This window comes from Myiozetetes cayanensis, unplaced genomic scaffold (genome assembly GCF_022539395.1).
Source record: "Myiozetetes cayanensis isolate MyiCay16 unplaced genomic scaffold, myiCay2020 scf4, whole genome shotgun sequence".
In the NCBI taxonomy this organism is placed as follows: Eukaryota; Metazoa; Chordata; class Aves; order Passeriformes; family Tyrannidae; genus Myiozetetes; species Myiozetetes cayanensis.
Genome location: NW_026087631.1, coordinates 14,936,539 through 14,951,944, shown reverse-complemented (window position 1 = coordinate 14,951,944; position 15,406 = coordinate 14,936,539). Strand labels below are relative to the sequence as shown.

The 15,406-nt window shown below is 41.7% G+C and overlaps 1 protein-coding gene across 5 annotated transcripts in view; it reads right to left on the bottom strand.

The window, feature by feature from the left end:
• Window positions 1-14,667, bottom strand: part of ZNF608 (zinc finger protein 608) — an 83,832-nt gene extending 69,165 nt beyond the window's left edge. For 3 of the 5 annotated variants that reach the window (XM_050330170.1, XM_050330173.1, XM_050330172.1), the window contains exons 1-2: window positions 12,412-13,023; window positions 10,424-11,470 (exon numbers count right to left, since the gene is read on the bottom strand). In XM_050330170.1, the coding sequence (XP_050186127.1) occupies window positions 10,424-11,311 (888 nt within the window). In that variant the 5' untranslated portion in view covers window positions 11,312-11,470; window positions 12,412-13,023. Of the gene's footprint in view, window positions 1-10,423; window positions 11,471-12,411; window positions 13,024-14,535 lie in introns of those variants that run through there. The other 2 variants (XM_050330171.1, XM_050330174.1) reach the window with 2 other exon arrangements.
• Between the last annotated feature and the right edge of the window lie 739 nt (window positions 14,668-15,406).

The following is a 15,406-nucleotide window of genomic DNA, read 5'->3' as shown; positions in this document are numbered from 1 at the left end:
TCTGTTCCCCCTCACAGCCCTCCCAACCAAATGCAATTTCTGGAGTTGGAAACAGGTGTCACGTAAGTATGTTCGTCCTGAAAAACTAGTTAAAGGTATAAGTAAGTAAGTAAGTAAATAAATACACACATACATACATACATACATATATGCATACACAATGCCTAACACTACAGAGAAGAAGTGTCTCTTATCCTAAACTGGCACAGCAATCACATCCAAATTAAAGCATTAACTATATGTATTATTAACTTTAACTTATCATGATACAATGTATCTTCACTAATTACTGCCCAGTTGGAAAGGTTTTGTAAAAATTAAGCAGTAAGAGGCATTTTAAATCTCAAATAAATTTCAGTTTGAGGAAAAATAGAAATCTTGGAAGTAGTTTGAAAATAGTTGGCAACTTTTCCACACAGAGTAAATCTGGAGGCTCAAAAATACATATTCAAGAGCATTAATTTGTTTCTAGATGTGTGCGTGCAAGTAAAACAGCAGCCATAATGTGGAAATTTGAGTCACATTTTGCAACTAATTGAAAGCAGATTAGAACTCTGCCTCAGGGGAACATTGTCAAACTAGAAGCTGGAGCAAATGAAGAAAGAGGTGAAAGCATCGTGAAGAGCTGACAGATTTACAGTGCTCAAGGCAATAAACGGGTACTAGATGAAAATGAATGTGCCTCACTGTACTGCATGCAGTTTTCAGTCATATCTCAGCAATAAGAGCATACAGCCATGAAACAATTATTTTCAGAGAGATGGTGAAGGAAAGAGCAAGAATGAACAAAACACTACTCAGGTGGTGTGCAAAAGAAATATCATTCATACAGGGCTCACGTTGTTAGAAGAATAATCAAATTGGTCATACTGGGCCCTGTTTTTAACCCAGATTCATCTCAAGTTAGGACTTACAGTGGCATAGCATAAATTCCTTGAGCTGAGAAAGGAGCCCTTGCTCAGTGTAAGTAAGAGTCAAAGCATTAAGCTCGTAAGAGAAAAAAAAAATCAAACAGATTTTTACATTTTTAAAGCTAAGAATAACACAGAACCCTGCAGACAGATAAATCGAAGGCAGGAGGGCAAAAGCCTTTTAAGAGGGTCATTAGAAAAGGTTGGAGGAGATTATAAAATGAAAAGTGCAGAGGCTAATGTACCAATGCTGTAATGGAAACAGCTGCTAGCTTTCTCCTTCAGTGTTTGGCATCCGTTGCAGCGTCACAGGAAAGACTGTTAAAAGATCTGGACATGAAATGTAAATAAAACTATCAGCCAATACTCAGTTGCTGTATTTACAAAACAGTAGCAGCTTTTTTTTCATGTGTATGTATGTACATATATATATATATATATATACCCAGTAACACAGGGTATGGAGCAATCACCTTCACTGTTCTCAAAATGCAGTAGTATTTTTCCTTCAAATTCCAGAACTCGTGCAGTTCAACATATAATGCCTAGCATTAAACCCAGGGCAAAAATTAACTAGTAAAACTTTATGTCAAATATGTCCATTATATCCATAAATACTCCTGGATTATTAGATCCTTGTCGTCAGCGCAAACTAACTGAACAAATCCCTCAACATTTACTAAATCGGATTTAAAAATCCTGCCAGCAAAACAAAGTTCAATGGAGTAATGAGATCCATTTCTAATTGTATTTTCTTCTAACTATTACCTTTTGTTGAAGAGATACAGATCTAGTTTCATTTCTTTCCTTCAAAAAGGAAAAGTTGGCAAGAACATTAAACCCCCGAAACATGCAACTACTGCCATTAGTTTGCTGCTAAAAGCCTATAATAAAGCACAGATTTGATAGTACTATCCGTGTAGTGTGGCAAACCACACTCAAATAAACAGTTCTCCATGAAGAATGAAAACCCAAAGGCCAAACCCCTCCAATTCAAACATTATTGTTGCTTTTAACATAAGCCGTCCACAGAAATCAGCCAAGGAGGTGACAGGAAATCCAAAAATAATTTGGTCTGGCCCTACACACTATGAGAAAGGAGATTACAAGTTGCTTTTCACTCTTCTTACTCTGCTTGAGGGAAGTGGTGAAAACTGTAAAAGCTGTGCTTACGTAACAAGCAACTGTGGTATCTACAGTCCTATTTCTACCACAATTCAGCATCACTGAAATTCATCAATAAAGGTGGCATTTGAATAGCATGAACTTGTATTTGAGGGGGGATGGGCTTAACAAAACCCCTGAATTAATTCAATGGATAATGCAAATGACTAAATGTGTGCAAAATCAAACTGTCTAGTGAACACAGTTAAAGAGGCCAGATGTGCCTCGAAATTTCCTGGGAAACAGAGCCTAAACTTGGCGCCTTCTTTTATCAGAATGAAGAAAGCAAGCCCTTGGAGTTTACAAAAGTGTGACCAATTGGAGCTTAGTCTTCTGTTGCTAATTGAAGCATGAAAAGAAGGGCCAGTTTCTGAGGGCAAACTACAAACATATACTTTTTATATTCCACTGCCACATGATAAAAAACAGAATCAAGCTGACTGGTAGAAATTTGACTGGCAACCAAAGACCAAGCTATTATTTCAAACTGTTATGGGAAAGCAATAAAATTGCTACCAGGTCTCCTCATGTTACTCTTCAATAAAAAGAAGCCATCAGGGAAATATGAGGAAAAGAAAATACATCAAAACCTCTAAAGTTTCTTTAAGTAAAAATACACTTCTGTGGTGTTATGCCATCTGCTTCTTGGTTAACATGATAATTCAACAACTAGAATACTAGTGTTTTGAAAACACCAAGTAACCACAATCAATAGATTTCAGTTTGCTCTTTTGACTGCAAAAACTGCATTCACATGCCACTATTGGCATATGCTTCAAACATCATCATTAGCTCATTTTCCTTACATTATTATTTGGTGGAGTTTCTCAGGAGACAAACACCTCATCCAAGCTGGGTTTGTGCACAGATAAGATTTATGTTAGGAAGACTCAGAAACCAGGAGGAGATAAGGGAACCAAATAGTTAGTATTCTTTTTCTGAATATCAGCTGAGGAAGATTTATCATGAAAGACATACAATTCAACATAGCACATTTTCACATCAAAATTAGTGAAACGAAGAGCTTCACATTTAATTCCCAGAAGATATTACATACAGGTGGATGCTAGAGAAGTTGATCCTTTTATCTTGAGATTTAGCAGTATTTGCCCAATTAGAGTAAAAGCAGACATATTACAAATCTCTGTCACGAAAGACAACTTTTCTATTCTTTTATTTTGATTAGATTTTAAAAAATTAATCAACGCCAGACTGTCCCTGGACCTGGAAAACCTATCTATACAGTTTTCAATCCTAATTTGATCTATGCAACTTGTCCTGTGTGCTCACGTAAGTTGTTTAATCAAGTAGTCTTAATATATGTACGCATACATATTATGGATGTGTACATGTACACGCAAACAGGGGCATCAGAGGAAACTACCTACTCCTACCCCCTTGATATTTCTTTTAGCTTTTTTAAAAAAGAAAACAAAAATTACAAAGAATTTGCTTGTCAGTCAAGTGGCTCTGAATAGTTTTTACAACCTTTCATTCAAATGTAAAGGCTTTGTTCCAATCGCCAAGACCACTTTGTAAGAATTGAAAGTGCAGTAGAGAGTGCTTAGTGAAATCCTACAGCACAACCAAAAGTCATTGTCTGACCTTCCTATTTGCCCAAAAGGCCTTCAGTAAATTGTGGCTTTAATTCAAGAATATAATAATTTTTAAAATCTTGTGATTTAAAATCTCATTTAAGAAAGCCTCTCAAGTCTTGCTATGAAAACTGGTAATTATCTTTATTAAAATTACCATGTTTCAAACATATTTTTAAGTAAATTAAAGGATAGCTTGCATTATTGTTCATTTTGCTGAAAAGCTGTACTGAAAAACACCTGCACTACGCAGAAACATTCTGGTGCAAAAGGAGAAAAAGGTTTAAATGACCATTGTTGATTGTAAAAAAGGTATTTACTTTTTGCAATTATGCATGATCAGACATTTCCACGCAAGACCATTTTGCTATCTTTCACCAAACAGGGAGTGTTATGTACAGATCTCATTTTTTAAAAAAAATCCATACATTTTCTGTGATTGTTAGGAAATAAAAATATCTTTGTCATGTAAACACACTAAACCAAACACTACTTTTTAGCAAAAAATATGGCCAACCCTACAACTGAAGTCACTGAATACAGAGATCCACAGGTGTGATGCTATCTGAGGAGTCATGGGAGGATGTATTGCTGTTGTAAGAAATAAAGCACAGGTAAGAAGTCAGAAAATCTTTCCACCCTTTCAGGGAACGCAGCAATATGTCACCAGGTACATTAGAACATCATAAAAGTACAATACAAAGCCAGTACAGTGCTAAACATTATTATGTAAATAGTAACCTGGCTGTTGGATCATCTGTACAAACCATCTTATCTCGGAGCAGCGTAGACTCTAAAACTTGGTTATAATCAGCAATTCCAATTGTAAACCATGAAACTAATCTGTGACATGTAGCTGACATGCCATTCAAAAAGCGAGTACCACATTTGAGAAACACAGACCATGTGGCAATGACACAAAGCTGCCTAAATTCCTCCAGAAGCAAGCTAACCTTTTTCAAGAGTGGGTAACAGAAATCCAAATGTATATGTCCTTATCCAAAATGGAACCACAGGTGATGGATAGCTAAAATGTGTGTACCTCCAAGATGATATTTCTGATGATGATTGTAAAATACTTGCTCAATACCACATGCACCAATAACCATGTGAGATGTGGAGAAACACAGATTTTATTGGTGTTTTTTATTCTTTTAACCTACTTTCAGAAATGCAAATCACATGGCTAACACAGAGCACATAAAGGGTAACCTGCATTCAACGTGCAAAGGATGTGTCCAGTTAACAGAAAGCAGACTCCAGGGTCTTCCAGAAATGTCAGTACTACGCAGATCATTCATTTCTTATGGGGGGGGGGGGAGAAACAAATATGGCACGAGTTTTAGCACGCAAAAAATCTGCACATTTCACATTTATGATTTACATTGTTGTCGATAAAACAGCTTTCCAATTATGAAGGCCCTGGTAGAAGAAGCTGGAATGCATTCTGTGTTAATGATCACAACCGGGGGTCCAAGCTTTACTCTTTTGTCAGAGCTACAGCAGATCCTCCCTGCAGCTTCACCATTAACATGTCTGTTTCCTGTCAGACCACTCAGAGATAATGTCATTTATCTCAGGGCGGCACAAGACCAGTCATTAGCTTCAGTAAGAGACCTCAAACAAAGGCCGGATGGCATTTTATCCAGGGCTCATAGGCTGCAGTCAAGAATCTCATTGCCTAACAGTTTAGAATAAGTTATCTTTAAAAGAGTAGTTTTCTCTCTATCAGCAATTCTAGAACACTTCTCTGAAGAGCAGAAAAATCTACATGGAAAATTTTAGTCAATGGTTTTATCATATGCAATTAGGTGACTGATAAGAGCTTGCTAAAGTTATCCTTTGAGAGTTTGTTTTTTGGGGGGTTTTGGTGGGGGGGGAGAGGGGTGATGTTCCTCCCTTCCCCCCTCCTTTTACTTCGTAAGGAAAGACACAGTAAATCAGATTCTACCTGAACAGTAAGACCTTTGAAGAACTGACCCTTATTGTGTTTGCCTGCAGGAGTTGATTCACTATCATAAATTTTTCAATGACTGAGTTTCTGGAAATCTCTTTAAATGAAAGTGGTACTGCCTAACTGTATGTATGAACATATGTTTTCACAGTCTCTCCGGTATTACTGCATTTCAGAAAGCCTCTATAAAGTGCCAGGTGAACTTTTTAAAATAATGATAATAACAATTAAAAAAAGAAAGTTGAAAAAAATACTAGCAAATCTCAGCTATTCAGTTCCTGGGCTTATGCTGAAAACTAGGAACAGATGGTACTTTCCATGTTACTTGAATCTGGTTATTGAACACCTCTATGGTTACGGGAGATTTTGCTTAGCACTTTTAACATACATTTCATTTATTGGACTATAAAATGCTACTTTGGAAAAACAAGTCTTTATACAGCCATAATTAAAACAGTCTTGCAGGAAAGCCCTTTAACATGGAGAACATGGTTAACCTCATGACATCTGGACAATCAATCTTTTCCTTTTTACTGGGTATTTATGGAGTTATTAAAATTGTAAAATTACCAATGCCCAAAATGAAATATTTTTCCAGTAGTTCCGAGTATGGTTATCAGATGGCTTCCGTACTTGATTTGATAGATGTTCTAGACCAGCCTCCATTGTGCTACGCTAACTCTTGCTTTGCACAGGAATTCAATGGCAGATCTGGTCATACATATTGGCAGAGGTCAGCAGGTTCACACGGAAAGCTTTCCTCAGCCAAAGGGCAACACCTCTTCACCCAGCTCAAAAAGCACCGTCACACTACTAGACAGCACTACAGAACTTTAAGAACCTTGAGCTTTGCTTATTGTTAGACACCCATAGTTATCAATGTTTTTAACAGCTAAATCCCTTATGTAGCTTTCAAAACAGTTTGCGGTCAAACAACAATAGACTTTGTTCTTTAATTACAGCAAGTGACCTCCCTGCCCTTTTATTTCACAGTGAATAAACTACACACAAGGCCGGCAAGAAAAGTACATGAAAAGCATATCTCCATAACATCATTAATCAAAGCATGTACTTAAATGATTTACATCAACAGGAAAATGCATCCAGAGATTCACTGATGAAGTGGAAAACACCCTCAAATCCTGCAACTAGGGGAAAAAAAAAAAAAAGTGAAAATAAAATAAAGATAAAAGAATACTAGCCAACACGTTAATTTGTTGAAGACAACTTTCAAATGTGAAATGCAATCTTAATGAGAAGCACTGAGTTTATGAAAGAGAAAAATTCAATCCTGGAGTATGACTACACTGATACATTTAGAATTGTAACTAGACCCCTCCAATTACAGCTTTGTGTCTTCTGTACTATTTTAATGTAAACATTCTGATTTTCCCATACCAAATACAGTTTTCCCATATCTCAGAGTAAACTGTGACTGAATCCTAAAATCTCCTCACAACACACACAAAGCAGTTTTTGCTATCCTGAACACTTTTCAATGTAACAGCTGTTAAAAATACAGAAAAACTTAGCTGAAACAGATGAAGAGTTCATGCTGACAAACAGTCACTAACTGTGCTAAAAATGGTGTGGATGAGAAATGGAAAATGGAGACAGGTTTTAACACCAAAAATCTTAGGAGTGGTTAGCCTACCTGTCAAAGCTACTTATTCAGACATGTCACTGGTGGCTTAACCACAAAATGGACTGCACGAATTTAGCTCAGACATCTTAGCATACTTTGACTTTATCCACATATTAGGGGAGTGGCGACTTTTACAACATACTTGCGGTTTCTGCATAAAAGAGCCAGCAGAACACAGTCATTGATTTAATTAGGCTTCATAAGATCCAATTTATCATGTTTTACATGACTTTCCGCAGCAAGGAAAGAGAATAAATAGACTAAAAATAGACACTGAAGCATGCTGTGAAAGCTAAACAGTGACTACAACTCCTGGGAATCTGCTCCAAGCTTTTCACAAATAGTAAACAAATGCAATATTATATTCCACACCACATATAAAGACCTGTAGATTTTGAATCAGCAGGCATGAACTCATTTGATTCTAAGAGGAAACTTCCAAATTCACGACGCATGTCTTGCACAACAGTAAGATATCTGCCAATTGATTTTAACATGCAGGCTTGAAAATCATATATTTACCTAAAGACACAAGGTGCTTTGTGCAAGTACATCATATATGTTTAGTTCATAAACAGTCAAAGCAATAACATTTCGGGAATATAAAACCCTGAAAAATATCTTCCTAATGATTACTAATCATTCGGGGGAAAAAAAGCCATAACAACAAACATTAAAACACTCGAGTGTCGCTCAGATTGCCACTGGCTGGACTTCAGGTATCAGTCATTGTCAGCAACAAGCTATATTATTAACATTACTGTTCGCTTAAAAGGGAACATTCCTGGGTAAGAAAAACGCTAAGGGATGTTACTCAAGACAGAAAGCAAGCACACCATTGTGCCAGACAATGGCCAAGGCTGCACGACTCTGATGTGCAAAGCCTATGTTAAAGCCGCTGTGTGCCAACAGCAGTGGCTGTCGCTGGAAATGCAAGCTCCTCCTGGAGCGACATCTTCAACACACAGAGTGTATGCTGAGCTGAACCCCTCCATACATGTTTGCTCTGAATTTGCATGCCATCCCATTTACATTGCACATAAGATTACTCGTACGTTTATGGATTCTTCATACAATTTCCTGTGTGACTCTAGAGTTGAAAGAACACAAAAACGGGAGAAACCACACCACCCTCTAATCTCTGTTGCCATGGCAGCAGCCTTTGAGATACTGAAATGTTCAGATTGCCAGCTAAACAAAATTGTTGAATGTGAACATTTGGCTGAGAGATTAAAAGGCTAAGGAGGTTGCAAAAGGGCAGTACCTCCCACATTCCAGGCAGCCACTGAATCCAATCAAATGGCTCTGACTCTTTAACCACAGCCATTGTGAAGACCGGATTAGGGCAATTTATCTAGATAGTTAAAACAGATTAGAGAACTGCAATTTGAAGACTATTGGCAACAGAAGTAAATGCCTACTGTACTAAGTTAATAAAGAGACCATGAGATTTTAGGACACCTTTCCACTGCAAACAGCACTTTTCATAAATCAAAGCACAAACATGTACACATGAATTACACAGCAATCTGGTTTTCTCATCTGCATTTAGAAAAGGTCACAAGGCTCATTCAAATTCAACCACAGATATGCTATCTTAAAAGCAATAATATGCATACAATATAAAATTTAATTTGTTCCTTGCCTTGAACAAAAGCCCTTGAAATTATCTTCCAGTACTAACAAATATCTCATGTCACGTACACCCAAATCTAATCTTCTAGTCTACTTAGTATTACAAAAACTCCAACATGACTGAAATACAAAAAGCCAGTAACCCAGTCGTAAAAAGACATAACTTTTCCCCCGAGACCTTCAGCCCTCCCAGACACTTGCAGGCCATACAGTTAACACCGACCCGAAAGTTTTCCCATCACTGAACATTCAGGCAGGGAAGTTGTAAAAGCAGGTAATTTAAGACCAACAGCTGACAATACAGTTACACTCTAACACCCTGAGATTGTTCATTTGGAAGGTGTTAGTTTGCTTTACGTTTCAGACAGACCAGGTTATCTTTGTTTAACAACCTTTAGAATTCATTGTACTTGTAATCCTGGGCAACCAGTCACCCTCAGGTCCCCCAAAAGATGCCTTCTGCCTCAGGGACAGAATAATTCCCACCAACACCAGAACCTCCTCGAACCAGCACTTAACAAAAGACAACAAGCTCTCTCTCCACCCTTCCCGGAGAATAGAGTCGTGGCCATCTATTCTTACAGAAAGCATCCTTCTTAATGTAATAGAAAGGAATAAAAACACACACCCCTGTCTTATTTCTTTCATACATTTCGACCACTCAACGAGTAGTTCAAATCCAAGAGCCAGCGTAGCTCAGAGAGGAAAACTCCCCCAAACGAGACAAACTGCTACCCTCTGTTCCAAAAGCCGTTTTGCACACACACATCTCAGCACAAAGTGCATTTCCCTCCTCCCAGCATCCTCCTTCCAGGAAGACGAGAGGCACCGCCTGTCTGCTGGCTCCTTCCTCCCGGTCCGCTACACCAGCTTCTGGGGCCTCTGGGGCTCCTGCAACACAGGAGCCCCCAACATGATAAGCATCCTGCATTTCCACAAAGGGCAACGGTGGAGCCCGAGTCTCTGCTGAAACCTGCTGATACCTCCTGTTTCCTCCCCCAAGCACAATCTTAGCTCCAGACAGTGGGTCAGAGAAGGGAGAAGGGTTCCTTTAGACTTTGGGAGAGGAACGGCCACAAATGCCAGCCGCTGTTGTGGAAGAGTCAGCACATAAAAGACCTGCTGCTCCTGGAGCCTGAGCTATGGCACTCCCAGCCTGAGAACACATGCCATCCCACTGATACCGCTGCTCTCTGCTAAAACTGGGGACGGCTCAGTTGGGGTCATCTCAGGGTTTCTCCTTCTGGGTGAGTGCAATCAAAAGGAACAGACAAAACACAAATATTCACCAGGTCTGAGGACAGGGAGAGGAAATCATAAGGAAGAGCAGCACACCAAAAACATGATGGCTTCTGTCTGGGTTGGTTTTGGTTTGGATTTTTTAAAGAAAAGAGGAAGAACAGATGGATGTCACAAACACACAACAGAGAGAAGGACACAGGTGCCAGATGCACGGTCATGGGACACTTATTATAGACACAAGGAAACACAGAGGAGGTGGAGAGGAGCTTTGTCCTACCTTTTCTGTTTTCAATTTCTTGATTCGCCTGTGGCTCTCCTCCTCCTCCTCTTCCTTCTTTACCAAAATAGAGTTCCCCATTAACCCTGAATCCGGGGTACTTTTGCTCACCTCCCCCACAGAAGAGGAACTACAATGGAAGGGGCTGCTGCTTCCACCACTGCCTCCCTTGGCCCCAAAGCCATAGAGGTGCCCAGAGGAAACTTGGCTGCTGCCACCCCCACTGCCATTGGGGTGGCCCTGCTGCAGGTCATGCTGCTTGTCCTTCCTGGATTTTCCTGCATCCTTATCCCGCTTGGAGCCTCTGCTGCCCAGGGCTTTACCTGGTTTCTCCTCTTTGTTTTTCCCACTAGAGGCAATGGTGGTGGTGTTGCTGGTGTTGTTATTATTGCCGTTTGGGTTACTGCTCACGCTTTGACCCAGTGCTGAATTCATGCCAATTGCCTCTCCAGGGCGCCCTTGGACTTCCTGCCTCTTGCCAGCACTGCTGATCTCAGGAATCCCATACAAGGCAGCAGAAGGCAGAGATTTATTAGCATCCTTAGAAGTTTTACTCCTTTTCACTTTTGATTTGCTAGTCTCTTTGTGAGAGGAATTCCCCTGGGGAGTAGAGGGCTGAACAGAAGCAAATTTTAGGCCATCAGCTAAGGCTGAGGTAGCATTAGCCCCACTGGAAGCCAGACCCCCGCAATCCTTGGAGCTGGTGTTGCTGCTGCTGGTGGTATTAGTAGAATTATTCATCTCAAATTTCTGTCTGTCCTTCTCCAAATCGGCGTCCAAATCAATTATTAAATTCCCAACACCGATTTCCCAATCATCGCCACTGTCGTAAGTGTCAACTGCGTTTGGATCCACACCTTTTCCTGCAGTGGAAGTGTTCAATGACATCCTGAATATGAGATCTCTAGAGTAAAAATCTGATGAACTTTCCTTTGGAGATGTGGGGACATTCGTTTATCTCCGTTGGGCTCTCTCTTAAGTTCAACTCTTGTCTTCCTCCCCCACGTGTGTCTAGGCTCACAATGTGCAGTCCACGTCCACCTTGTCCTGTGAGGAGGGAAAAAGTCAAATAGTTCTTGTCTAGGTGTTACCAGAATATAACATGACTTAATAAAAAGAGGGCAAGGTAGGAGGAAGTGAAATCTTTCACCACTGCCACACTCTTTCCTTAAGTTTGCTAAACCTGAGACAGTGGCTGTGATGCTTTTAATACCGAGCTTCTTTAATCTAGTTGTATACCAACATTCACAGTCTCTCTTAAAAACCTATGTCCACAAAAGAAAAAAAAAAAAAAAAGGAAAAAAAAAGGAAAGAAAAAATTATCTACATGATGCAAATCCACAAAGCTCAGGAAATACAGACTTAGAAGTGGTGCCTAGCTGTTGGAGCACATGTTGTAATCTAACCCCTTGGACCACCACCTAAGCACGAAAGAGAAAAAAGGAAGGACATGGATTCACTCTTCACTGCATTCCATGGATTTTGTGGCTTTAAACCAGACCCTTGAAGTTTTGTGACTCTCCTATATTATCTTTTACCCCCCTTCCACTTAATCTCTTGGGAGGGGGAGGAGAGAGTGCTAAGGGAAGTGGGAAACCTCATTTTCCTTGCCACAATACAGCTTCTGTTAAAAACAACAACCTATAAACACAAATGTTTACTTCAAAATATTAAACTCCAAAGGTTAAAAAAAAAGAGAAGAAATAAAAATTCTGTTTAAAAAATATTCTTAAGATAACAGTTCTAAAAGCATTTCTAAGGTACTCCTAGGTCACAAAATTGTTAGGTCTGTTAACTATAGTATTACTGACTGTACAGGAAACTGATTAAGACATACACTTTAAGTGATCTGCACCAAGGTGGCCTCAGTGACCGCAAATGAGTGTGTGTTTGACAAAGCTTAGTTAAAACGATTTTTAAAGGGATCTCTCCCTTTTACAGTCGACTGCCGAAATATTTATACATATATATATATGCATAATGCTTACCTTTAATCCTTCATAATTTTTTAATTAAACCAGCAAATCAAAATGCTGTTCCCACTCGTCTCAGCAACAACTCTGTGCCTCATTTTACTTAAAGAGCAAGTGATCAAGAAGTAAAAAGCAAGTATCATCTCAGCCAGTATAAATCGGTCAATAACATATCTCCCCCTAGTTTGGCACACGGATCAGAAGTCCTTTTTTTGATTTTGTTTGTTTGTTTAGGGTTTTTTCCTCCTTGTTTAAAAAAAAAAAAAAAAGAAAAAAGAAGAAAAAAATGCTGTGCCTCACAACTTTACCAGCTGGTAGGTAGTATTTCACAGTCAGAAGTGAAGCATCAAAGACCAGATTTTTGTTTGTTTGGTTTTCCTGAATAAGCACCGAGAGGTAATAATCATCACAGTAATTAAAAAAAAAAAAAAAAAAAATGTTTCCCCAACTTCACACTCCGTCTTCAGCCCCGGACCCGGGAGCCATCCTGATCAGTAAGTAATGATCCCATGAAACAAACCTACAGGCGCCCGGGTGTTACAAGACAGAATGTGCTAACATCGGGATAAATTAGTGAAAGGGAGGAAGGAAAAAAAGAAGAAGAAAGGACTGAAAATCTGGGCTGGATTCCGCCTGTTAGTTGGGAAGTGGCATTTTTTTCGCCCGTCCTGACAGATCTGATTTCTTGAAGTAACTTGAGGGGAAACGGGCGGGGGAGGTGGGGAGGGAGGGGGGCGAGGAAGAGGAGGAGGAGCGGGAGGGGGGAATCACTGATCTGATAAACCGGTTATCAAAACATTTTGTGGGAGGGGAGGAAGGACTGCGTGCTCTCGAACGAAGTAAATTTTCCCAGGGGAAAGATTTCGGGGAGGGGGGTGTCTGTCCCCGTCCGTCCCTCCCTCCCCCTTCCAGCCTTAGATCAGCGCTTTTTAAAAATAGGAACACAAAAAAAGAGCACAGGCACGCATCAGAATTTCGAGTTGCTGTCTCGGGGAAAAAAAAAAATAATAACAACGAAAAACCCGTGAGCTTGGGCTAATCAGTCATGCGGTAAGTAATTCAGTAATTAGAGTCCGAGGAGATAAAGCAGACGACCTTTCTGTCAGGACAGATCGCTCCCACCTTATTGTCTCGGCAAACCTCGCAGTCTGCCGCTATCCTCTCTCTCCCCCGCCCCCTCCCCACCCTCCCTTCCCCAAGTCAGACGGTCTCGGAGCTTTAGCTTAGTATTTTTAATTAGCCGGCGATGGGAAGCTAAAAGCCGTAATGAATTGCCGGTGGCTGGAGGGCGGGAGCGGGGGGAGGGGGGAGGCGCGGCGGGTCCCGCCGCCCGCTCGCGCCGCCCGCGTCACGTGACGCCGGCGGGCTCCATTGGCCGCCGCCAAGATGGGAGCCGAGCGCGGCCGGCGGGCCTGGCCGGGCTGTGGCCCCCGAGCAGCACACCCAGCCGGGCCCGGCCGCGCTGGGACCGCCGAGCAGCACACCCAGCCCTCCCCGGCGCTCACTGCCGCCCCCGCGGCAGCTCCTGGAGCCCCAGGGTTGCTCCCCAGGAACACCCCGCGGAGCCCCCCGCCGTCTCCCCGGAGGGCGCCGCCACCTCGGGGCTTTCCCCTCCCCGCGCCTCGGGGCTGGGGAGACCGAGACGGCGCTGGAAACGGCCAAGGCATCAGCCACCGACGGGCGACCCCACGCACGCACCCCCCAGCTCCAGCCTCGCGTTCCTGGTGTCTCCGTGTCATTGGCGAGGTGCCCCCCGGTCTGTCGGTGCCCCATCGCTCCTGCGAGCGAGCGCCGTGCTCTCGGGACCGAGGGGGGCGGGGGAGCTATACAGGGTTTGTCTGTAATGGTGTCACTTTTATATTTCCCAACCACCACCACCTTGTTTAGTTAAAACCCCAAAAAGGCACTACCCTTTAACGCCCCCCCAAGTGCACCGTCAAGTATGATTTGTGTGGCTACAGTGCTTTCGCCCTCTTAGTTCCCTCAAATAACTCACCCTGTTTGTGGGATTTCTTTCTCTTTTAAAAATCCCAAAGAACCCTAGTTATCTCAACTCCCAAAACTCTTTAACACTCCCCTTTGCAGAGAAAAAAAAAATCCCCTCTAAGTGCTATAGACACACCACGCAACCGTACTTACGGTCTGTATTGGATCGAGTTGACCTTTTCCTTCTAACTGCATTGAGTGTGTTTTTGTTGCAGCCGCTTTTTATTTTAGGAAAAAAAATCTAATGTCTTCAACAGATTTATTGTGTTTGGAAGAAGAGCACCAAATAACCATGAACCTTCCTTTCTTTCTAGAAACAAAATTAAAACAACAAAAATAAAATACAACAAAACGAAATAAAAAAAAACGGGGCAGAGAAGGCAAAAACGGCATGTGTGTCTGTCCCCTCACAGGCTGACACGCTCACAGGGGACAGGGGCGCTGCCCCCACGGCAGCGGCCGGGAAGGGGGAGTGGGAGCTCCGCTCCGCGCGGTACCTGAGAGGGACTTTTCTTTGTTCGCGATGCCCTTTCCCTGCCGCCCAATCAGAACCCAGCTTTTATGAAACCGGGCCCTCTGATTGGCCCGCCGCTCCTCCTGCCTGCCGGCGAGGGCGAGAGACAGAGACACGCACTCGCTCGCTCGCTCGCACGTCGGGCACTCACTCACTCGCTCGCTCACGGACACACGGTACACACACACACATATCCTACAAACACACACACACACACGCAGCCCTCAGCTCCGCAGCCCTCGCCCTACACCGAGGCGGCAGCCTCCTCCTCGCTGCAAGCCAGCTGCAAATCGTGTTACCCATTTCAATTATCCTATATAAAACATTTAGGGCTTAGGGAGAGGAGGGAAAAAAAAAAAAAAAAAAAAGGGGGAAAAAAAAAAAAAAAAAAAAAAAGAGGAAAGAGAGCGGGAGGAAGGAGGAAAAAAATAGAAAACCAAGGTGGAGAGTAGCTCTGCCAAGACTCACATGTCGGGAGGAAGACTCCCTCATTTCATTTTAATTTAATTT